The sequence below is a fragment of the Geotrypetes seraphini genome, chromosome 1, assembly GCF_902459505.1.
Source record: "Geotrypetes seraphini chromosome 1, aGeoSer1.1, whole genome shotgun sequence".
Taxonomy (NCBI): Eukaryota; Metazoa; Chordata; class Amphibia; order Gymnophiona; family Dermophiidae; genus Geotrypetes; species Geotrypetes seraphini.
The window spans coordinates 117,592,011-117,618,393 of NC_047084.1; the positions used below are offsets into that span (position 1 = coordinate 117,592,011).

At 42.7% G+C, this 26,383-nt stretch overlaps 1 protein-coding gene across 1 annotated transcript in view; it reads left to right on the plus strand.

Annotated features, from left to right (window-relative positions):
- The first annotated feature begins 249 nt into the window (after window positions 1-249).
- LOC117366667 (scavenger receptor cysteine-rich type 1 protein M130-like) overlaps window positions 250-26,383 on the plus strand; it is a 34,278-nt gene continuing 8,144 nt past the window's right edge. The window contains exons 1-3 of the mRNA XM_033958321.1: window positions 250-292; window positions 1,337-1,399; window positions 4,376-4,525. Coding sequence (XP_033814212.1) covers window positions 250-292; window positions 1,337-1,399; window positions 4,376-4,525 — 256 coding nt within the window. The remainder of the gene's footprint in view (window positions 293-1,336; window positions 1,400-4,375; window positions 4,526-26,383) is intronic.

Genomic DNA, 26,383 nt, shown 5'->3' on the forward strand with positions numbered 1-26,383 from the left:
ACCACGTGTGGGGATGGGGAGGGGAGGGGAGGGGAAGAAGCTGAAATGCTGGACCACTTGTGAGGATTTTGTACTGAGTCTTCTAGGGGAATGAACCATCTTATAAAGCATATACCCTCTACCTTTTAGAAAACCATAGCGCGTTTTTTAAGCACTGATTCTGGCAGTAACTTCTAGCTCATAGCCGGAGCTAAAAATCGTGGTATGGTTTTCTAAAAGGGGGTGGGGAAGGTTAATTTGACCGGTGAGATGGTACGCACAGAGGAAGAGAATATATTCACCATCTTAACATGTAAGTTTCTGTTAGATTTTTGTAAATGTTTCACTCACTCCTTCTCTGATTTAAAACAGTACAATGAAAGATATTAAATGGAATCATGTATTGGACAAAAGATTTTATTTAGAGCAACCAGCGGTCGTAGGATTCTTAAGGAATCAGGAGTGGACTCTTTTGTTGACTGGTTTGTATTTTCTATTTCATGCAGCATAACACTTTCTGGGCTCTTTCCCTAAACCTTGTCGTCATATTCTCTTAGTACTTCAGGGAGTAGATTTATAAAGTTTTACCACTTCAGTAAGAGGTCCCCAAAGTAAATGATTAAATGTGTCTGATGAGCTCGGTCTCTATTGTTCCCGTAATCCATTGGATTCCAGATGTTGCAGTGGTCTGTGATTTAGCTGCGATTCCTTTCATTTACTCATCGTCAAGGTCAGACTAACCTTCAATTCTCATTCTCCTCTCTTTCCTTTTTAGTAGAGAGGCACCACATCCATCCACCCATCTCCTTTCCCTCATCTGGTGGGTGCCTCTCCTTATATGACCCTTCTTGATTCATATTTCTAATTCAGGCTGTAGTTATTGTAAAATTAGAAATACTCTCTTATATTTCCTTATTGTTTAGTCAGTAGAGAAAACTGGGATTTCTTTAGAACAGTTTATACTGATTCTTGTCTTTTTTTTTTTCTTTAATTAGGGAAATGAACCTCCTTATATACAGTTCGAACTGCGAGATGGTACACACGAAGGATGAGAATGTGTTCACCATCCAATTTGGAGAGGAAAGAAGGAAAATGCTGGACCATGTGTGGGGATGGGGAGGGGTGGGGAAGAGGGTGAGATGCTGGACCACGTGTGCGGATAGGGAGGGGAGGGGAAGAAGGTGAAATGCTGGACCACGTGTGGGGAGGGCAGGGGAAGCAGGTATCCTTGGGGTCTGGATGCGATGTTAATGGAGGCTCTATGCACCAGAGCCTAAGATTTTCTGAACGATGAGCAGATTTTTGTATACAAGTGTGAGGTTAACTTCTTATTTTATTTCATTTCTTATCTTTCCAGCAACCGAATGGAAACGATGTGTGTATTCTGTGGGGAGGATGCTGTGTCTCCTGTACACAGGGAGTAAGGAAATAAAATCAATCTGGTAATTTATTAATCAAAGTAATCAATTCAAAATACCAGAATGAGAGGTTTAATTGATCCATTCCCATTCATTTGGAAGGAAGAGGGAATAAAATATTTGGGTATTATGATTCTAAGAACTTTGGAAGACACACTGAAAGTCAAAGAAATGTGTGAGCATTGGTGGGGGAGAGTCCAAACCATCAAAATCATGATTTTGCCTGTGGTTTGTTATCAAATTAGTATGTTGCCGGTTTATTTTCAAAGTTCCTTTTATAAGAAATTAAATGGGATTCTTACAAAATTTATTTGGCTGGGTAAAACTGCTAGAATAGCCTTAGTATCTCTGCAAAACCACAATCGGGAGTGGGGGGCTGGGGATAACTTTTCCAAATTTTTATAGGTATCATCAAGCCTTTATTTTGCGTCAGGGTATGTATTGGATCCTTCCCAAACTCATGGCGAACCTGCTAGATTGGCTGATCTTAGAGAGTCATCTGATGCCCCCATTATGTTTGAGCCACATTTTGAGTATCAAGTTGCCCAGAATATATAAGGACAATAGTATTATTTTTTCTACCTGGAACACATTAAAATTCATCAATAAATTAACATCTATTCCAATACAACAATCCACGTATCAATCCTTATGGTTGAACTCCAAGATTCAAATTGGCGAGTCTGAGATCCTCTGGAAGCATTGGCTGCAGGCAGGCAGGTACGTTAGATGATGTGATCTCAAATGGGAAAATGCTAAATTTATCACAATTGCAACAATCATTCGGTATCTCAAAAGTCTCAAGCTTATAAATGGTTGCAGTTGAAGCAGGCCATTTACAATATCAGTATAGCTTGCCGGGCCTATGTTTCCATCAGGCTGCCAAGTGGTATAAATTAATATCCGACTATTTGAATAAAAAGCCTAAAACTAGCCTAAAAGACATTTGGAGCATTGAGATAAAGCAGCAGATTTCTGCGACTCAATGGCCACGGATTTGGACTTGGAGGATGAGATGTACAGCGTTCTTTTTGTTACATAGAAGTTTTTGGATCCCAGTTCGTTTGCAAAAGTTGGACAGTTCACAGTCTAATAGATGCTGGCACTGTCATCTTGAAATAGGGACACTGGATCACCTGCTACTCTATTGTCCTTTGATACTCAACTTTTGGAAATCAATATGGAAACATCGATTCCGTTGTCCCATGATGTGGTAATCTGGGGGACATTGTTGAAAACTAAACTGTCAGGTTTCTAATCATTATGATAAGAATTATCATGCAAATGATTACCAAGAATTGGAAAAATTGGGGCAGGCTTAATTTTTCCTTTTGGTGGGAAACTTTATGTTTATGTAATAGATATGAAAAAATGAATTCAGATATATTGGGTCATAATAAACTATTTAAAACAACATGGGGTCCATTAACAAATTTTGTTACCTCTGATTAATTGTATAGTGCCTTTATTTTCCATTTGATTTGCACACACATCCAGGGAGGGGGGAAATATATTTTGTATTGTTATTGATCAAATGTAAGTGCTTTTTATGATAATACTTGTATGTAAATTCTAATGCACTCTTGAACTTGGCTTGAAAATTAACAAAGAATTATTTAAAAAAATGAGAGAAACTTCTAATAAGTCAATTAAATGATTATGATGTGGCCACAAATGAGAAGACAGTCTGATAAAGCAAACTTACTTCCAAATTTATACAGGTTCAAGTCTCAGTTATATGAGGGCGGTTTGAAAAGTTTGATAAAAAAGCAAGTTAACCAAGGTTTTCTCCATCGAGGGCTGTACACTTAGTTCAGTGAGTTTCCAGTTTGTTTTTTTCATATCATAGGAAAAAAAGCTTCTGAAAAAACTGGAAACTCTCTGGATTAAATGAATAGGCTTTGATGGAGACTACCTGGTTTAACTTGCTTTTTTACCAAACTTTTCAAACCACCCTCGTGTACTTTCAGGGGTTTCTTTAGAACAGTTTGCACTGAGTCTTCTAGGGGGATGAATCGGCTTACTGAACTCTGAGGACTTTCGTAAGAGATCAGATTCCACAGGCGACCTTTGAGGGGAGGAATGCTGACCTGGTTCTAAGAGAGAGGTTGTAGAGCAGTGGTCTCAAACGCAAACCCTTTGCGGATTTATAGGTACTTGGAGGGCCTCAGAAAAAATAGTTAATGTCTTATTAAAGAAATGCCATGAGGTAAAGAGCCATATGATCAAGAAACTCGTCGTAAGAAACTTTACGACAACCTTCTAGGGACACAGGCAGCTAAAATCGACTCTGACATCTTAGAATTACTGATCAAAACAACAGACATAAAAGATTTCCGTAAAGAAATAAAAACACTATTGTTCAAAAAATATCTCCCATCACTCTAACCTCCTCCCAACGAGTTACCAATCAACACCTTCAGAAATACCCACCTATAGTATCTCCTTTTATGTGATTTAGAATGTACTGTAACTCTTCTACACTACACCTGATTTAACTTGATTCAATCGATATATATTATCTCCTGTGATATGTATTATCTTCTGTGACATGTATTATCCTCTGTGTTATGTACCATTCTGTTAAATTGTTGTATCATAATTCTTTACCGTTCCTGTAATCTACTCTTATCCTGTAATGTAATTCTACTGGAATTGCCCAGACATCTTCTATATTGTAATCCGCCTAGAACCGCAAGGCACAGGCGGAATAGAAATCCCTAATGTAATGTAATGTAAACTGTTTTATTTTACTTTTGTGATTATGATAAACATAGCGAGGGCCTCAAAATAATACCTGACAGGCTGCATATGGCCACCAGGCCACAAGTTTGAGACCACTGTTGTAGAGGATCTGCATTAAAGATAGTTTTCACAGCAACCTGTGAATTACTATCTGCCCACCCACCCTTAGGCTCAAATTACTCTTATATTACTTCTAAATTACCCTTCACATTTCTCCAGCTGATCTGAACAAGGACAATCTGCACAACCTGAAACACCTAACCCCCCAAGCCCTCTCACCAGATCTGGAAACTCACTCTTTTCCCCACATCTGAGAGGATCTGAGAAAATAAAAAATACATCCATTGGAACATTTTATCTGGTGGTATTCAAACTTGGGAAAGGTAAACTTGGGTTTTGGTGGGTTCTCTTTTTAGCTCAGCAAAATCAGTCAGGCAGTTGTGTAGCCTTTAGAGTCTGTTAGAGAAGGAGGGAAAAGGACATTCTCCTTCTGAGAGGAGAAAAGTAGAAGACATATCTTTGGGTAAGTAGACATTATTTTGCTCTGAGCTCTGATAGGTTTGGGAAGAAAAGCTCAATTGTAAGATCCCTTTTAAAGACAGTTTAGATCTTAAAAGAACAAACTTTTAATAAAATCCTAAGGCTCTCTATATTAGTTTAATATATTCTTAGTAGCTTAAAAAGGTTAATTAATTAGCTCAATAACAAGATGCAGCAAGAGGGTTGCTATCTAGTCTTTTGCATTGAATGTCACACGTATGACTTTCTCCTGGTTGGCGAGAAGTTATATGTGTGTGCTCACTGCAAAGAGCTCCTAGCTCTCAGAGAACAAGTATGTTCCCTTGAGGCTAGAGTAGCAGACTTGGAGGAGCTAAGGGAGACAGAGAAGTACATAGAGGAGACCTACAGGGATATTTTAGAGAAGTCCTACCTCCAGTCTGGTAACCCCTGTGCTGCCTTGGAGGAGAGAGGTCTCCTAGAAGGAGAGCATCACCCTGGTGAAGTAGGAAATAATTCTGTAGCTAGGACCCGTCCACCAGGGAATGTAATATCCTCTCGCACCAAGGATGTGTCTCCAGGGGCTTCTGCCCAGGAGGGAAAAGTTAGAACAGCGGTTGTAGTTGGTGATTTGATTATTAGGCATGTAGATAGCTGGGTGGCTGGTGGGCATGAGGATCGCCTGGTCACATGCCTGCCTGGTGCAAAGGTGGTGGACTTCACGCGTCACATAGATAGGATTTTAGATAGTGCTGGAGAGGAGACAGCTGTCCTGGTATATGTTGGTACCAATGACATAGGAAAATATGGGAGGGAGGTTCTAGAAGCCAAATTTAGGCTCTTAGGTTGAAAGCTGAAATCTAGATCCTCCAGGGTTGCATTTTCAGAAATGCTCCCAGTTCTACATGCAGGACCCAAGAGGCAGGTAGAGCTCCAAAATCCCAATGTATGGTTGAGACAATGGTACAGAGATGAGGGGTTTAGATTTGTTAGGAACTGGGCAACCTTCTGGGAAAGTAGGAGCTTGCTCAGAAAGGATAGACTCCCCTTAACCGGGATGGAACCAAGCTGCTGGCGCTAATATTTAAAAAGGAGATAGAGCAGCTTTTAAACTGAGCTGTGGGGGGAAAGTCGACAGTCGCCTGGGAGCGGATAGTTTGGTATGAGGTATCCTTGGAGGATACTATTGAAACAGGAAATTTAGGAAGTCCCGGTAGAGAGGTTCCAATAATGGTGAAAGAAAGCCAGGAGGGTTTAAGAGGAAGGCAGAGTAAAAGACTCTAATTTTCCCTGTCTTCTCAGCAGCCTGTAGTTGCAGGTCTTGTTGGAAGATGGCTCCATCTGCCCATTTGTGGATCTTCAGGGGGAGTTTTGGCTCTCGCCCTTGGATCATTTTGCGTATTGGCAATTGCGCCACTACATCCATACATTGCCTGTTGGGTCATTGTCGGGGAAGTTCCTTGAGCTCCTTCGGGAGGGGTTATGCTTGGAAGCACAGAATAGTATTCCTTTGAGATTCCATTTGAAATTCCTGGAGGAGCATCTCCCCAATTTTGATCACACACGTCTGAGTCAACAATGGACTTGCGATTTGGGGGTCTCCATCTCCGCAGACCTCCTGTGTCATAGCCTTACATTGGCTTCCCAGATGCGATTGTCAGTGGCTCTATGACAACTTAACTATAAGATGACTATGTGGTTACATGTTTCTCCCAGGTGCGCACAGCAAATAGCTCTACACCTGGACGCTCACTGTCCTATATGTAATGTCCTAGGTGCTACATTGGGACATATGTTTTTTACCTGTACTAAGATCCGTGCTTTTTGGGGGAGGGTCTTGGATCATATCTCTTTCATATGGAACGCCTGTTATATGGCCTTCCCACACCTTTTGTTCTTCCAGTGTAGAGTGCTTGCCACAGTGCCAAAAGGTTTGCGCTGTTTTCTGAGAAAAGCCATTTTGCTGGGGAAAAAAGATTTTTATTGTGCTGGTTGGAGAAGTCGACTCCCTCCTTGCAACATTGGAGGGCGACCATGATCCAGCTGTTACAGCTAGAGCATCATATGGTCCCCAATCTGGAGTCCCGAGCTGGTCAGCGCGTACAAGATGTATGGGCTTCTTTTTGGAATACTCTTGACGCCTGCGTCACATAGCTATTTACTCAGTATGATTGATCTTTAATTGTCATTTATGCCTCTGTTACTCACCTTTTCTGGTGGTCATTGAGTGGTGTTAATGGAGACACAGATTGTGGCAGGGTCGCACCTGATTCTCTTTGGGGAAGAGGGGGGGGGTTAGAAAATTTTCAAGCCTGTTTTCTTTTATTTTACAGACTATTGTTTCCTGTTATTGCATTGGATGTTTTTGTATTCTAAGACTGTTTTGTTATTTGTTCTGCTCAATAAAGATGATATTAAAAAAAAAAAAAAGGAGTAAAACTCTGGTTGTTACAAACTGATTCTACATGAAAAAGTAGCAGTGGAAATGACTGGTAATAATAACAGAAAATAGGAAGCCCTAAGGAAGTGTCTGGATTGCCTAAAGGAGTTCTCTTTGACTCTGCAAGAGTGTGGGAAAAGGAAGCCAGAGCCAGAGCCCTACTAAGGGCGAGTGACGCCCAAGGCGGTAATGGTTCTTATTTTGGTCTGACTGATGCTGTTCTTTGGCCTAAAGTCGGAATGGCTCTACATACTTGAGATGAAGCAAAGACAGGCATATGGGACGGACAGTATTATTTATTGATAATTGACACCCCTTCTTTCGGTGGCTGGCCACGAGCCAAAGAACAAATAGCTTCTGCTCTTCATCTTTTGTCAAAGTATTGGTGTATTTTTCAGTGATGCGTATCCCTCATTCTGCTGCATCATTAACAGCAGTCAGTTTGGATGCCCCATTCCAAAATTTCTTGACAACTGAATCGTCAGTCCACTCTGTGGAATGCTTCTTCAGGAATAGTTTAAATTTTGTCGATCCTTCTTCAATCAAGAGATCAGGGGAGAGTGTGGCGCAGTGGTTAAAGCTCCAGCCTCAGCACCCTGAGGTTGTAGGTTTAAACCCACACTGTTCCCTGTGACCCTGGACAAGTTACTTAATCCCCCCATTACCCCAGGTACATTGTGAGCCCAGCAGGACAGACAGGGAAAAATGCTTGAGTACCTGAATAAATTAATGTAAACAGTTCTGAACTCTCCAGGGACAACAGTATAGAAACTGAATTTAAAAAGTTCCATTTCATCTGTACACATAGAATGTCTGGCAGTGGTGGACACTATGTTTTGCACCATTCGTAGCTTTGTTTCTGGTGTGATTCTGTCATCAAAAAAAGCAAGTGCTGCTTGGTGTTTGTGGACAGAAACCAACAACCACAGGAGATGTCGAGATATTCGTAGGTGTTTTGTCAAAGATGCAGTACTGGCAACCTCAGTAGACACAGATTTCATAGGCTGATATTCATCTTCGCTTTCAGACTTGTCAGATGTTATATGGGTAACTGCTTTGGTCTGCCTTTCCTCATTCCTCATGTTTATCATGATTTTCGTTTCCTCTCACTGCCCCTTTCTGCATTCTTTTGCAGTTGTTTGAAGGTCAACTCCACTCACACAACAAGAAAAACACGTTCTGCCTTTGCTTCTGTAGGAATTCTCATCTTCATTTTTAAGTTCAGTCATAGCATCTTTTTTGAAATAGGAAACAATTGAGTTCACTTTTAAAGATTTCTTCATTCTATCACCTTCTCGTTGACATAAGAACATAAGAAGTTGCCTCCACTGGGTCAGACCGAGGTCCATCTCGCCCAGAGGTCCGCTCCCGCGACGGCCCATCAGGTCCGCGACCTGTGAAGTGGTTTCTGACCACTTCTATAACCTACCTCAAGTTCTATCTGTACCCCTCTATCCCTTTATCCTCCAGGAACCTATCCAAACCTTCCTTGAACCCCTGTACAGAGTTCTGGCCTATCACATCCTCCGGAAGCTTGTTCCATGTGTCCACCACCCTCTGGGTAAAAAAGAATTTTCTAGCATTTGTTCTAAACCTGTCCCCTTTCAATTTCTCCGAGTGACCCCTAGTGCTTGTGGCTCCCCACAGTTTGAAGAATCTGTCCTTATTCACTTTCTCTATGCCCTTTAGGATTTTGAAGGTTTCTATCATAGAAACATAGAAAGAAAGATGACGGCAGATAAGGGCCATATAGCCCATCAAGTCTGCCCACACTATTTACCCACCCTCTTAAGTCTTCTGACCCCTTAAGTATAATTGTAATTATACTGCCACTCTACTGACCCGCTCATTCAAGTCCTAGTGACCCTATCCCTTGGCATGACCCCGTAGGGATCCCACATGGGTATCCCATTTGTTCTTGAAGTCTGGGATGCTGCGTGCCTCGACCACCTGCACTGGAAGCTTGTTCCAATGCTCGATCACTCTCTCCGTGAAGAAGTACTTCCTTGCGTCTCCACGAAACTTCCCTCCCCTGAGTTTGAGCGGATGTCCTCTTGTCCCCTCTAAGTCTCCTCTTCTCCAGGGAGAACAGCCCCAGCATTTTTAACCTGTCAGCGTATGAAAAAATTTCCATACCTTTTATCAGCTTAGTCGCCCTCCTCTGCACTCCCTCGAGTACAGCCATGTCCTTCTTGAGGTACGGCGACCAGTATTGAACACAGTACTCCAGGTGCGGGCGCACCATTGCGCGATACAACGGCATGATGACTTCCTTCGTCCGGGTTGTGATACCCTTTTTGATGATGCCCAGCATTCTGTTTGCTTTCTTTGAGGCTGTCGCACATTGCGCCGATGGTTTCAGTGATGTGTCGACCATCACCCCCAGGTCCCTTTCCAGGTTACTCACCCCTAGCAGTGTTCCCCCCATTTTGTAGCTGAACATCGGGTTCTTTTTCCCTACATGCATGACCTTGCATTTCTCTACGTTAAAACTCATTTGCCACTTTTTTGCCCAGTCTTCCAGTCTCGTTAGGTCCCTTTGCAGGTCTTCACAGTCTTCCGTGTTTCTAACCCTGCTGCAGAGTTTGGTGTCATCAGCAAATTTGATAACCTCACATTTTGTCCCTGTCTCCAGATCGTTAATAAATATATTGAACAGTAGAGGTCCCAGCACCGACCCCTGTGGAACTCCGTTCGCCAATCTGAGTATTGGCCCTTTACTCCAACCCTCTGTTTCCTGCCCGCTAACCAGTGTTTGATCCATCGGTAGATATCCCCTTGCACCCCGTGGTTCCACAGCTTTTTAAGTAGCCGTTCGTGAGGTACCTTGTCGAAGGCTTTTTGGAAGTCAAGGTAAATGATGTCTATGAATTCCCCCTTATCCATCTGACTGTTTATTCCCTCAAAGAAGTACAGCAAGTTCGTAAGGCATGACCTTCCCTTGCAGAAGCCATGCTGGCTCGCCTTCAGTTGTCCATTGTTTTCTGTGTTTCTTTGTGTAGTTTCTTCAATTTCCTAACGCAAGAGTCTATGTGTTGTGTCGGTATCCTGACTCGATCCCATACTGTCATCGTTGACTCACATGCCAACTTATAGCTTTCTGGCAAAGATCTGCTTTCGTCATAGTGATGAAAATTGACCAGTTGAAGAATATCCAGTCCACGTGGCAGTCTAGCAGTTGATAGCTGACAGACTGATTTCCCAAGGAGCCAGTTTTCGGGTGCAGGTCGCAAACTAAACTACACCACACAAACTAATTATGTACAATCACCTACATGCACAACACACAAGCAAACGGTGCATGAGGGGTTGACCTCTAAATATTGCCTAATCAATCTGAAATTTGACACATGAGTAAGATATACTAAGTGAATGAAAATAAGCTTTGTGGAGACAAGATTTGACATACTACCATGAATTTCCCTAGTGTAGGATTACCAGATGTCCAGGAAAACCCAAACGTCCTCTCTTTAGAAGACTGTACAGGTGCCTGAGGGATTTCCAAAACCCAGCAGTTTGTCCTGGTTTTGGAAGTCCCCAACTCGGGGCCGCGTCTGGAGGGCTTTTGCACATGTGCAGATGTCAACACGATGATGTCATATGCGTGCACGCATCTGTGTTACATCATTGCATCAACATCTACGCATGTGCAGAGGCCCTCCAGATGTGGCGGTTGAGGTCTTTTCCTCAACTCTATATTTATTTTAAAAATTTCTATACCGTCTAATCCTAGGGAGTTTACATAAAATCAAACATACATAATGCTTAAAACAAGGCAAAGAAACAGACAAAACATCAGGATTTAAATTCACAATAAATCTTCGAAAAAGGTGAGTCAAACCCTATAAAAAAGCAGTAATGAACAATTGTGTGTTTAAGAATTTTCTAAACGTCTCTCTGTCGGCACATTTCCTTAACTGTCCTACCGGCGAATTCCATAGCTTTACCCCAGCACAACAAAAGGTCTTTACACAAGGTTCTACATATTTTTGATTAACATTGTCCCTCTGCATAACTGAATTTTCAGAGCTCAAAGATCTTTTGGGGTCATAAACGGCCATCCTATCTTTGAAATACTCTGAAATTGTACCATACAAAAATTGATTAAAAAAAAAAAACATTTTTGCTGTGAAAAAGAAGCATGTTATCTCTGCAGACACAATTTCACCGTTTTGAGAACTGCAAAACCATGCTTCTGTGAAAATATCTTCTACATTAGGGTTACCATATTTAAAGAAGGAGAAACCCGGATGCATGGCTTCATCCCATTCCACCTCCAGCCTGCCCCCCAAAGCCTCATCTCTTTTCCCCAACCTCCAGGCTGCATGTGCATATCATCCACATATTCTTGTTGCCCTCCAGATGCGGCTGGAGCTCAGGGCTTTCCAAAATCCAGACAAACTGTTGGGTTTTGGAAAGTCTGTCCGGGAACCTGGACATGTCCTCTAAAATGAGGACATGTCCAGGTTTTCCCGGACGTCTCGTAAACCTATTCTAGATAGAAAAATTGCCCCTGACATTATGAATGGATTAAAGTAATTCATTTACAAAAAAAATGTAAACATTGCATGAATATGCAGCCTCATGTTACATAATTAAAACCTAGTCCTTATTTCATGATTTTATTTTCCCCATTGCTGGAATGACATTTTGAAATTGCATGCTTCCTCGTCCCACCCCATCCACTTCTAGGCTTTTTCACTGGAAAAAGTTCTTAATGGTTGTCATAGTGCTAAACTCCAGATGCCTACATTTCCATAAGGCCAGCACTAAAAAAACCAAAAAACACAGTGTCTTCTATCAGAGTAGCATCTCAAAACAAGCCCGGAAATCCTTGCTTTAGAGACTCAACATTGTTTGGTTCATGTTGAAAAAAAACCAAACAAACTGGCAAAAGCTATTTCCCGTATAGTTTTCCTTTCTCTTAAGAAATATTCTTCTGACTCCACTTTTTGGAGGAGTCCTTTACGCAGTCTGGATGGAAAAGATCTACAATTTGAATACCACAACCCACTTAGATTCCACAGCCTCAGGCCTTCTCTGCTAGTAACAGTGGCATCAGCTGATCGGTGGGGGGGGGGAAATATTTCTGCTGCGATCACCTTATGGCTGCTGCAGCCTGACTTTAGGATCCTGTGGCGGCATAGATAGGTGGTTGAAATGTAGGCCAGGGTTTTCCGGGCCTACATTTCAACCTATCTTGCCGTGAATCACAGCCAGGTAACCACTTTAGCCTGCCTAACGCCACTTCTGGTGTTGGCCATGCCTACTTTAGCATTTTGCAGCCAAAAGCATCTATCCAGCTGTGATACCAGCTGCCTTTTATTTAGGTATCGGTAGGCACTTCAACACTACCATTTTTTGCCATTTCTGACAGCATTTTTCAATTAACTTAGGCATTGGCAGGGCGCCTACCAACACCTACGTTTAGGCACTGGTTATAGAATTTCCCTGTTTGTGCCATAGACCTACAAGAGATTTGAGGAATAGGGGTGATATGATACAGATGTGGTAGTAATATGCAAACAAACCTTTTCCAGAGAAGATTAAGTGATAGTACTAGAGGACATAAATTGAGGTTATGGAGGGTCAACTTAGGAGTAATGATAATAGGGATGGGATAACTTCCCTATAAGGAAAGGCTAAAGCAGCTAGAGCTCTTCAGCTTGGAGAAGAGATGGCTCAGGGGCGATATAATAAGACTAGTCTTATAGCCCGTTACATTAACGGGTGCTAGAATATATGTGTGTGTCTCTCTTTATTTATTTTTCTCTCTCTCTCTCCTTAGCCGCTTTCTTTCTTTCTGTCTTTCTTTTTCCATGGCTGTCCATCACCACCCCTTGCCTGCTCCCCCTGTCCATTCTCCCTTCCTTTTACCTCCCCTGTGTCCACCACCACCCCTTCACAGCTCTCCTTATGCAGCAGCAGCCCTTCTCCCTTTTTAGCTCTCCCCGTTTTAGCTCCCCCCTGTCCAGCAGCACCTTCCTTCTCCCCCTGTCCAACATTAGGCCTCCGTTCCTTTTTCTTCACCCACCCCCCTGTCCATCAGCACCTCTTTCCTTCTCCTCTGTCCAGCAGTAGGTGTCCCTTCCTTTTTCTTCCCCCTCCTCCTTCTTATCCCTATGATACAGTTACCTTGCTCTGCCCCTGATCAGAGGTTCCCGACAGCCGCCCAGTTGCACCCATTGGAAAAGTTCCCTCTGCGGCATCCCGCACCCTTCCTGACGCAACTCCTGCTGTCTTTCTTTCTGTCTGTCTCTGTCCCTGGCCCCCTTTGTCTGTTTGTCTTTCTGTATATCTCCCTGCACCTGTGTCTTTCTTCTTTTCTTTCTGTCTCCCTTCCTCCCTCTGTCTGTCTGTCCAAAGCAGCATTCCCTCCCCCTCCATTTCCCTCCCCCCATACCAGTTCCCTGTGCACCTGCCCCTGTGTCTTTCTTCTTGTCTTTCTGTCTCCCTTCCTCCCTCTGTCTGTGTGTCCAAAGCAGCATTCTCTTCCCCTCCATTTCCCTCCCCCCACACCAGTTCCCTGTGCAGCAGCATTATTGTTTCCTCTACCCCCTTTCCCTTCCCACAGTCGCGATTACAAACACAGTCCTGAGTCCTTTGACGCCCCCCCTTCCCTTCCCTTCCCGCGGGTCCGAGTACACATGGCGATTCAAGCTGCGTGTCCACCAGTCTTCACACGCTGCTTCGGGTCCTTCTACTGGCCTGATTTACTCTGGCACGTCCGGAGCAAATCAGGGCAGTAGAAGGGCCCGAAGCAGCGGGTGAAAACTGCTGACACGCTGCTTAAATCGCCAGTCGGGGCCGCGGTAAGAGAAGGGGGGGGGGCGGCGGCGGAAATCTTCTTCTACCTTGCCTCTCCTCCACCGTCGGGAGTCAGCGCCAGGAGCTTTAACGGCTTGTTGTTGGTCCGCGTTGAAACAATCCCGCGCCTCTTTGAAAACTGTGACGCCGCTGGAGCCGGGAGACGATGGAGAGGGCAGGGGGTGAGCCGCGCATGCGCACTTCCTAGCTACAGTTCACAGAAAACGGACCCACGCTTAGGAAGTGCGCATGCGCAGCTTACCGTTTTATTATATTAGATACTGAATGGAGTGGAGAGAGTAGATGTGAATCACTTATTTACTAAGTAGTAGATTTAAAACTCCATGCCCTCATGGTGTGGGAATCTTATAAGAAGCAAAAAGCTTTCCTACAGATTTGGGACAAATATATACAAACCCTTTCACCGAGAGCTCGCAACCAAGTATTAAAAGGATTTACGACTCTACACATCAAGATTGCTTAGACCACACATCATGTTGGAAGGGCTTTGGGGGTGAGGGGAGGTCGGGAAGGGGTTTGCTTCCCTAATGGGTTTGTGGATTGGGTTTTTTCTCTTCTGTTGATCAGATGCCATAAGAGCCAAGACACCTGGGCTATTTCGGTCTTTGAAGAGGGGGGAGGGGTGGAGTTAGTTCTGGTATTATCTGTTGAGTACGGTTGAAAATAATTCAATAACTGTATTATCTCCGATTTAGTTGTGCATTCTGTATTACTGCTTTGACCCTGATCTTAATAATTTGTCATTAAATATAGATTGTTGCATTTCCAAACTTCAGTTATGGGTGATGTCCATCCAAATTAAACTTAATGCTGCTAAAATGAAAATACTATGGGATGGTCCAAATTTAGAAAATCTTCCTGCTCTTGTTACATTGAAATCAGGTGTTTTGTTGCACATCGAGTTTTCAACTAGAGTTCTGGGTATTATCTTGGACTCTTCACTTACATTTCATGAACAGATAAATTACGAGGTCTACGAGGAGAAAATAGCGCGAGAGGCCAAAAATTTCAAGCCCTTTTTAGATACGTAAAAGGGAAAAACCCGCACGGGAGGCGGTGGGACCGCTGGACGACCTGTGAAGAAAAGGGTGCATTAAGGATGACAAACAAATTGCAGACAGACTGAATTCCTTCTTTGCGTCTGTCTTTACAAAGGAAGACACCGCAACAATACCTGACACAGTGAAAGTGTTCAAGGGAGTCGTACAGGACAGCCTCACCACAGTAGAAGTGGACTTGGACCAGATTTACCTCCAGATCAATAAACTTAAAAGTGATAAAACTCCTGGACTGGACGGAATTCTTCCGAGAGTCCTAAAAGAACTGAAATTTGAAATCGGAGAACTATTGCAAAAACTTGCCAACCTGTCAATCAAAACAGGACAGATACTGGACGAGTGGAAGATAGCGAACGTCACGCCGATATTTAAAAAAGGATCGAGAAGAGTGCCAGGCAACTACAGACCTGTGAGTCTCACGTCTGTCCCTGGAAAGATGGTTGAGGCGCTGATCAAAGATAGCATAGTCCGGCACCTAGACACACACAACCTGATGAGAGCCAGTCAACATGGGTTCAAGAAAGGGAAATCATGTTTGATGAACCTACTTCAATTTTTTGAGATAGTGAACAGACAAATTGATAGTGGAGAACTGGTGGATATCATATACTTGGACTTTCAGAAAGCGTTCGACAAGGTTCCACATGTAAGACTTCTCAGGAAATTACAAGGAATAGAGGGAGATATACTAAGATGGATAGGCAAATGGCTAGAGAACAGAAAACAGAGAGTGGGCATAAATGGGAAGTTCTCAGAATGGGAAAAAGTGACTAGCGGTGTACCCCAGGGCTCGGTACTTGGACCCATCTTATCTAATATTTTCATAAATGACCTGGAAGAAGGAACATCCAGTGAAATCATCAAGTTTGCAGACGTCACAAAGCTATGCCGGGCAATCAGATCGCAGAAGGACAGCGAGGAACTCCAGAGCGACTTGAATCAATTGGAGAAGTGGGCAGATAAATGGCAGATGAAGTTTAATGTGGAAAAATGCAAAGTGATGCATTTAGGCAGAAAAAACAAAGAACACAAGTATAGTATGTCAGGTGTAACTCTGGGAAAGACCGAACAGGAAAAGGACCTGGGTGTACTGATAGATAGGACCCTGAAACCGTTGGCGCAATGTGTGGCGGTGGCGAAGAAAGCAAATAAAATGCTAGGCATGATAAAGAAGGGAATTACGAGTAGATCAGAGAAAGTTATAATACCGCTCTACAGAGCCATGGTCAGACCGCATCTGGAATACTGCGTCCAGCATTGGTCTCCATACCTAAAGAAGGATATAAAACTGCTAGAGAGGGTGCAGAGATGAGTAACGAAGCTAGTGAAAATTATGGAGAACCTGGACTACGAGGAACGACTTAGGAGACTGGGGTTGTTCTCCCTTGAGGAGACTGTGAGGAGACCTGATCGAGACTTTCAAAATACTGAAAGGATTCGACAAAATGGAGCAGGGAAAGCAGTTATTTACAATGTCCGATGTGACACGGACAAGAGGACATAGACTGAAGCTGAGGGTGGACAGGTCCAGGACGGATATCAGGAAGTTCTGTTTCATGCAGCGAGTGGTGGACACCTGGAATGCTCTCCCAGAGGAAGTAATTGCAGAATCCACTGTTCTAGGATTTAAGGGTAAACTAGATGCACATCTCCTTAAGAGTGGCATAGAGTGATACGGGTAAGGGTAAATTAGATGCACATCTCCCTTGAGAAGCATACGGTGATATGGGGACTAAAACTAGGCCAGGGTACACCTGGCGGAGCCTCTGCGTGTGCGGATCACCGGACTTGATGTAACATAGTAACATAGTAGATGACGGCAGATAAAGACCCGAATGGTCCATCCAGTCTGCCCAACCTGATTCAATTTAAATTTTTTTTTTTTTTTCTTCTTAGCTATTTCTGGGCGAGAATCCAAAGCTTTTCCCGGTACTGTGCTTGGGTTCCAACTGCGAAATCTCTGTTAAGACTTACTCCAGCCCATCTACACCATCCCAGCCATTGAAGCCCTCCCCTGCCCATCTTCCTCCAAACGGCCATGCACAGACACAGACCGTACAAGTCTGCCCAGTAACTGGCCTAGTTCAATCTTTAATATTATTTTCTGATTCTAAATCTTCTGTGTTCATCCCACGCTTCTTTGAACTCAGTCACAGTTTTACTCTCCACCACCTCTCTCGGGAGCGCATTCCAGGCATCCACCACCCTCTCCATAAAGTAGAATTTCCTAACATTGCCCCTGAATCTACCACCCCTCAACCTCAAATTATGTCCTCTGGTTTTACCATTTTCCTTTCTCTGGAAAAGATTTTGTTCTACGTTAATACCCTTTAAGTATTTGAACGTCTGAATCATATCTCCCCTGTCTCTCCTTTCCTCTAGGGTATACATATTCAGGGCTTCCAGTCTCTCCTCATACGTCTTCTGGCGCAAGCCTCCTATCATTTTCGTCGCCCTCCTCTGGACCGCCTCAAGTCTTCTTACATCTTTCGCCAGATACGGTCTCCAAAACTGAACACAATACTCCAAGTGGGGCCTCACCAATGACCTGTACAGGGGCATCAACACCTTCTTCCTTCTACTGACTACGCCTCTCTTTATACAGCCCAGAATCCTTCTGGCAGCAGCCACTGCCTTGTCACACTGTTTTTTCGCCTTTAGATCTTCGGACACTATCACCTAGGGTCTGATCTGGAGATGGCAATTCTTATGTTCTTATTTAGTAAAAAGGTGCTTTTTCAATGTGCGCATCTTGAAAAAAGTCAGGACACTATTTCACCAGGAACATTTATCAGTGCTAGTGCAGTCCATTGTACTTGCTTAATTGGACTACTGCAATTCTATTTATCAGGGCATTAAGCAGGGCAGTCTACAGCGTCTCCAGCTGATACAAAATGCTGTGGTGAAACTGATTTTTGGGAAATGAAAGTTTGATCATGTTTCTCCTTTGTTGAGAAAACTTCATTGGCTTCCTATTTTAGGATCCAATTTAAATGCACATGTGTTGCGTTTAAACTTTATGGAATATTCAATTCACTGATTCCATTACATTGGAATGTTCAAAGGTCTTGTTTTTTGAGGACTACACAGAAGTATAAACTCTCATTCCCTTCTTTTAAGGGAATCAAATTGGCTGGGAGTTCTGGAATTCCTTGTTCTATCAGGTGTTTCGGAAAACTTTGTTATTCTCACCTAAAAACATATCTGTTCCTGAAGTATTTAGGCAACTAATCTGTACAATCCTACTCCACAATAACCGATCTCTAGTGCTGTTAATAACTAACTTCTAACTTTGTTAATTCTACTTAATTTGTAACATCTTTTAACCATTGTAAACCACATAGAACTTCACGGTCCTGCAGTATATAAACTGTTATTATTATTATTATTAAATGGTCTGCCCAGAAGACTTAGTAACTGTTAAGCATTGCAGGGCCCATTTTGTGCTACGCCAGGTTAAATTTTATTACTCACCTTTTTTTCTTATCGCTTTGTATATTCCGGTCTTCTGATTTTTGCCAACCGAGTCGAGCTCCATTTTGGAGATGACCCAGTATATAAACCGAAGATTAGATTCTTGTGATGCACATCATGCCTTTAATAAAACAGATTTAACATAAACTGAAGAAAATATGTCTTTACACAATGTAACTCTGGAATTTGTTGCCGGACAATGTGGTGAAATCAGTTAGCTTAGCAGGGTTTAAAAAAGGTTGGGATAATTTACTATAAGAGAAATCCATAGGCCATTATTGAGATGACTTGGGAAAATCTACTGCTTATTCCTAGGATAAGCAGCATAAAATCTATTTTACTACTTGGGATCTAGCGAGGTACTTGGGACCTGGGCTGGCCACTGTTAGAAACAGGATACTGGGCTCAATGGGCTTTCAGTCTGTTCCAGTAAGTCAATTCTTATGTGAGCCAAGTCTAGGACAATGAAGCCATTGAGACATCACTGATAAGGTTGGTTCTTAGGCATTGGTGGAATGAGGCATTATGACATCACAATCTCAGCTCTGGAATGTTGCTACTCTTTGGGTTCTTGTCTGGTACTTGGGACCTGTTGGAAACAGGATACTGGGCTCAATGGGCTTTCAGTCTGTTCCAGTAAGTCAATTCTTATGTGAGCCAAGTCTAGGACAATGAAGCCATTGAGACATCACTGATAAGGTTGGTTCTTAGGCATTGGTGGAATGAGGCATTATGACATCACAATCTCAGCTCTGGAATGTTGCTACTCTTTGGGTTCTTGTCTGGTACTTGGGACCTGTTGGAAACAGGATACTGGGCTCAATGGGCTTTCAGTCTGTTCCAGTAAGTCAATTCTTATGTGAGCCAAGTCTAGGACAATGAAGCCATTGAGACATCACTGATAAGGTTGGTTCTTAGGCATTGGTGGAATGAGGCATTATGACATCACAATCTCAGCTCTGGAATGTTGCTACTCTTTGGGTTCTTGTCTGGTACTTGGGACCTGTTGGAAACAGGATACTGGGCTTGATGGACCTTCAGTCTGTCCCAGTATGGCAACTCTTATGTTCTTATGTGAGCCAATTCTAGGACAATGAAGCCATTGTGACATCACTGATGAGGTTGGCTGTTAGGCATTGGTGGAATGAGGCATTATGACATCACAGTCTCAGCTCTGGAATGTTGCTACTCTTTGGGTTCTTGTCTGGTACTTGGGACCTGTTAGAAACAGGATACTGGGCTCAATGGGCTTTCAGTCTGTTCCAGTAAGTCAATTCTTATGAGACCCAACTCTAGGACAATGAAGCCATTGAGACATCACTGATAAGGTTGGCTCTTAGGCATTGGTGGAATGAGGCATTATGACATCACAATCTCAGCTCTGGAATGTTGCTACTCTTTGGGTTCTTGTCTGGTACTTGGGACCTGTTGGAAACAGGATACTGGGCTTCATGGAACTTCTTATAGCTGAATCAGGCACAATTCTGTAACTGGCGCTGTTGAGTAATTGACACACGATCAGGCAGCCGCTGACATAGGTGCTGGTTACAGAATCCGGCCCAAGCTCCATTTCATTTTTGTCATTTTTCTATGAACCACTTCAAGTCTTTTTAAATCCTTAGCAAGATGTAGCCCTCATCAATGACTTGTACATGGGTCCGCTTGATCTTTGGATTAAAAAAGAGCGACCATGTTAGCTCCTACTACAGACTGCTTCACTGGCTGCCAATGGAGGCACAAATAACCTTCAAGTTCTCTTGCATATGTTTCAAGCTGGTTTGGGGACTAGCTCCTACCTACCTGCTACCTCACTTCACTCTATACAGCCCTACGAGACAAACCAGAAACAGCAACCTATTTGCATACCCAAGCATTACCGGCTGCAGATACAAAACCTACCTACTTTCATGTACCAAACTAACAAACAACAACACTGGTTAGACATCTACATAAATGGAGCAAGATTGACATATAATGCCTTTAGAAAAGCCATAAAAACTGCCTTATTCGACAAAATCATCACCTAAAAAAGTATCTACACTACATATGTCCACTCCTGCTTTCAAATCTGAAATGTCTAACATTTTATTCTGCTGCCTTTTTAAGACTCTGTTTGTTGTATTTTCACTGCCTGTTATATGATTCCATATGCTTTATCTCTTTGCCTTTTTGTAAGACTCTATATGCTCTTTGTAAGATCCTCCACGTTGTATCCCGGACCTTTTGTAAGATTCTATATGCTTTTTGTAAGTTTCTGTATACTGTATCCCGGACTTCAACACATTGCAACTCGCCGATTGTCCAGCTCTCTTCGGTGTGAACCGCCTAGAAGTCTCACGACTATGGCGGTATAGAAAAATAAAGTTATTATTATTATTGCATAGTAACACAGTAAATGACGGCAGATAAAGCCCCGAGTGGTCCATCTAGTCTGCCCAACCATACATGCTCCATAAATTAATTTAGTTTAAATGGTCCTTTTTCTTAGATTAGCCCTGACCAATAGTGCGCTTAGGTTCCATCTACTGGAGTTTCCGTCAAAGCTTCTGTTGATTATCTCTCTCTTTATTCAGTCTAGCATCCTAAACCACTGTTAGGGTAGACTTAGTTATCCCTTGAGTATATCCCTGGATTTTTATTGGCATTATCTGCTTATGTGCCACTGAAAATTCCAGGATCACCCAGACAGTGCGATTTCACCGAGCAGAGAGTTAAATCAGTGATGATAACAGGACTTCTATTTTCTCTAAAGCAGTTTTACGCTGAGACAGACAAAACTGGCTCTGTGAGGGAGATAGTTTCTATTTTATTTATTTATTTAAAAATTTATATTCCGCATAAAACGATGTGGTTAACATATTGGTTACACACATAAAATACGAATCGCCCTTTAGTCGAATGGATATGAACAAACGATGGACAGACATTTTATCAATTAAACGTTAGCCCTGTATCTTACAGGAAGAACAGAAGTAGCAACATTTTCATAGGAAAGCAGTAACAAAAAGCTGCGTTTTCAACATTTTCTTAAAGGTGATCTTTCCAGCACAAAATCGCAGCGTGCCTGCCAGAACATTCTAAAGTTTGACACCCGCCACTGACATCATTGATGCTCCAATTCTAGCAGGAATAATAGGCATCCTCCCCAGAAACTCAATTTCATAGTGTGTTCAGACCTTAGATTTCTTCTGGATTGGTAAATTTCAAATTCTTTATTGATTTTTCAAACTTAAATAGTGCTATACATAAAAGCACATTCAGCTTATAAGCATTCATCATCAACCATTTCCTCCCACCCAATGATTATTCAATAAAACACAAAGACATAGATTATCGCAAAAACCTTATCCTAATCCAATTAATGATATCCTCCCATTCAACCCTCCACCCCACCCCAAGTGCAAATACCCAAAGAACAAAATTAAGACACAAGTTATCCCCCCCCCTTTCCCCACACGGTCAACCAGAAGCTGCAACACATTTGCATACCCAAGGATCACTGGCTGTAAATACAAATCCTTTTTGGACAGATCTTTCATGTTCCAAGCAAGCAAACAGCAGTCCTGGCTGGGTAACTACATCAATGGAGCCTGGCTGACCTACGCCGCCTTTTGGAAAGTAATTAAAACTGTACTGTTTGACCGATTCATCTCCTAATGAGAAGCCACACTAAATTTATATTTTCCTTCTGTCTATTCCTTGTGTAATATGACAGACGATATGGTGCATGACTTACTTCTGCTGGAGCACTGGTCTAGGTCCTGGCAACTCAGTTTCAATGCCAAAAAATGCAAAGTCATGCACCTGGGAAGCCAGAATCCATGCAAGATCTACACCCTAAATGGCGAGATCCTGACAAGAACTGTAGCAGAAAGAGACTTGGGAGTGATTGTCAGGGAAGACATGAAGTCGGCAAACCAAGTGGAGCAAGCTTCATCCAAAGCAAGGCAAATCATAGGTTGCATACGCAGGAGTTTCATCAGCCGTAAACCTGAAGTCATTATGCCACTGTATAGATCCATGGTGAGACCGCACCTGGAGTACTGTGTGCAATTCTGGAGGCCGCATTACCGCAAGGATGTGCTGAGACTGGAGTCGGTCCAGAGGATGGCCACCAGGATGGTCTCGGGACTCAGGGAGCTCCCGTACGAGGAGCGGTTGGGGAATTTGCAGCTCTACTCACTCGAGGAGCATCGAGAGAGGGGAGATATGATCGAGACATTCAAATATCTCACGGGCCGCATCAAGGTGGAAGAAGACATCTTCTTCTTCAAGGGTCCCGCGGCAACAAGGGGGCATTCGTGAAAAATCAGGGGCGGGAAACTGCACAGTGACACTAGGAAGTTCTTCTTCACTGAAAGGGTGGTTGATCGCTGGAATAGTCTTCCACTTCGGGTTATTGAGGCCACCAGTGTGGCGGATTTTAAGGCCAGATGGGATAGACATGTGGGATCTATCCGCAAAGATAGATAGCGAGGATCACTGGAGTGGGCAGACTTGATGGGCCGTGGCCCTTATCTGCCGTCTATTTCTATGTTTCTATGTTTCTATGTTATTTGCTTTCTGTAATTTGCTGATTGTCCAGCCCTCTTTGATGTGAACTGCCTAGAAGTCATCTGACTATGGCGGTATAGAAGACTAAAATTATTACTATATTGAAGAAATGTAAGATGTCAATAGACCCCACACTGATCTAAATGAATTACTATGCCCCAAATTATCAGCATTCATTCATTCACATGTATAACTGGAGCACAGATTTACCCACCAGAAAGGGAAATTTAAATTCAAACAATTCTTGCAGTACCCTTGGAGCAATATGGTAAAATATCTGATGGATGATTGCCATGATCTTCAAATGTACTCTTTGCTGAATAGGCAGCAGTGTCATTGTTCTAATATAGGAAATATATGTGAGCTCCTAGGAACCGCTGTAATCAATCTAGCAGCTGAGTTAATCAGCTATGAAGGATTCCTTTTGGTCTTATGCCTATGTAAATAATTTCTTAACAGATAATCTTTTTTTTAACTTCTTACAAGTTCACTTGACAAAGCAATATTGTTGAAACGGTCCAGGTCAGAGTGTTGGTTTAACAAACTGGCAAGTTTTTCCCCAAAAAGCAGTAATTCTCTTGTCCATTCATAAAGCTTATAGCCATTTTGGGAAAACCTGCCTATGAATTTTCGATAACTCCTTTGACATACCCATGCTGGATCAGACCAATGGGCCATCCCATTCCATGTGGCTTGCTTCCAAAAGCTGGGGGTGGAAACGGTTAATGGATTTGCTCTTTAGAAACTCATGCAAAACATTTTTAAACTCGGCTTTGCTACTAGCCTTGGCCACATTTTCTGGCAGCAAATTTTATACATTAATTATGCATTGACTGAAAGCATGCAACGAAGGGGTGCTGAAAAGTTCTCAGCCCAAAAAGAAGAGAATGATGTGGATACAGATCAATCAATGATCTGAAACAATAGCAAAACACAGAGTTTTGTTCCTGCAAATTGGCACAACACTCTTTTTCAGCTACAGTAGCAAAATAATGCTCAGAATTTAGGAAGCTGGATGGTTGAACTGAGGACTTTTCAGCAACCCCTTGTATAAAGAATGTGATTTACATCTGTTTAGTGTCATGAAGTATCCCTGGCGCCTTGCAACATATTTATAACTGCTTTGGAAAAGAAAACACGTAGATGTCATAACCTTGTTCCAAATTGTTAGATCACAAGTAACATAACATCGTGCTTCTTAACCGCGTAACCAGAAGTTCAACATGGTTTACAAAAGATTATAAACAACATCATGAAAAACAAAAAGAGTTATTTGGCCAAATATTTTGAGAAAAGATAGGTTTTCAACTGAGTTCTACAATGTTTATAAGAACAAGCTGTAAGCAATAACGATCAAAATTCTTTATCGTGGGGAGCTGCTTGAAATGCTAAAGTATGATCAAGAAATGTCTTGCTTTTACAACCCTGTACAGATGGAAAAGTGAACAGGGCGTGAGATCTTCCACGATGTTTATACGATGCTATAGAAAATCTATTGGCCATATAGAACAGAGCAGTGCCAAACATAACCTTATGCTCAACTTAAACAAGACGCAAGCCTCCATCGGGAGCCAATGCAACTCGCAATAGAACGGCTTTACATGTGAGACAGCAGTCTGTTTCGAATCTTTGTACCCATCGCATGAGTTTTTTCCAACCATTCCTGTGTGTTCCCTGAGGCAGGATCGAAACGTGCACGTCGGAACCCGCAAGCTGCAAGTTAAGTTTGCTCAGTTCTTTGACTAAAAGCTTAGTAAACAGTGTGCTGAACGTCAGTGGTTTTTTCATAATACAAAAAGCATATATGAAATGATATAACGTTCTGTTTACTCTCCAGGCGATGATTGGGCTGTGAGGTGGTTTTTTCTGGGGTTAGCCCTAGTTTTCCCCTCCTTGATTCTGAGCAAGTTTTTGTGAACTGTTATATCATCCATATAACTCTTTGAATAGGTCTACAGAGTGATTTTTTTCATGTCAACACATGCACTTTATCACTCTTGTTACATTGGTTGTAACTTGTCCCCTTCTTTATATTAAACATAACCTTATAGCAGAGACAGCTCAACTTAAACAAGACGCAAGCCTCCATCGGGAGCCAATGCAACTCGCAATAGAATGGCTTTACATGGTCATACTTCTTCAACCCATAGATCAATCTGACCGCCGTATTCTGAATCAATATGAGTCTGGCCGTGTCTTTTTTAATACTTGTCAGGTAGACAATGTTGCAATAATCGAGAAGACCTGGGGTAAGCAGCATGGAGTCTATGAGATTCGTTTTGAGTTACACAGTAAATGACAGCAAATAAAGACCTGCGTGGTCTATCCAGTCTGTCCAACAAGATTGTCAGAGCCACGCCTGCCACTCTGTGTGGGCCACAGCCACCCCTGTTTAAACAAGTCTTCACTATGCTAACCGTATAGGTAGCCAAACATAGAAACATGACAGTATCTACTATCTCCTCTTCTCCCTAAGAGATCCCACATGCCTGTCCCACAATTTCTTAAATTCAGACAGTTTGTCTCCACCACCTCTACTGGGAGACTATTCCACGCATCTACCACATTTCTGTAAAAAAGTATTTCCTTAGATTACTTGTGAGCCTATCACTTCTTCATCCCATTCCCTCTCACTCTGGAGCTTCCTTTCACTTGAGAGACTCGCCTCATGCCTATTTATACCCCATAGATATTTAAAACTTCTCTATTAGATCTCCCCTCTCCCCCAAAGTATACTGTGACAAACCCAGGCCAACTCAGGGTTTGTCCCTATGAAAAGTCAGGATTTGCACTATGTCATGTTTGGGTGCATGTCCCTTTAAGGCAGACAGATGCTAGAGCAGGGGTAGGGAACTCTGATCTTCGAGAGCTGTATTCCAGTCGGGGTTTCAGGATTTCCCCAATGAATATGCATTGAAAATAGAACTCATGCATATTCATTGGGGAAATCCTGAAAACCCGGCTGGAATACGGCTCTCGAGGACCGGAGTTCCCTACTCCTGTGCTAGAGGCAGGGACATGATGCCTGCTTAGCAGTATGCAGTGCCTGTTTCTGTTTTCCCGCTCTGGCTCGGGGGGCATGGCCTGGAGCTCCTTAAAGGCAAGAGCAGGTTACATGAGGAGGGAAGCAGCTGGAGTTGTCTACCAGTGCTGACCCCTCAGACTGGGTAGATCAGCTGCAGAGTTTACTTCACTGCCAGAGGCTATGGAAGTTAGGGAACGTATGCCTGAAATCCATGAAGCTGCTGAGGCTATGCAAGTTAACTAAACCTGTGAGTTATGTTTCCTCTCTCTACTTATCTGCCTACTGAAAAGTGTGTTTTGTTCTAAGCAGTATTTTGGAAAAGCTTGTATCAAAAGGAAAGGAGTATGAATTTGTCTTTTGCTTG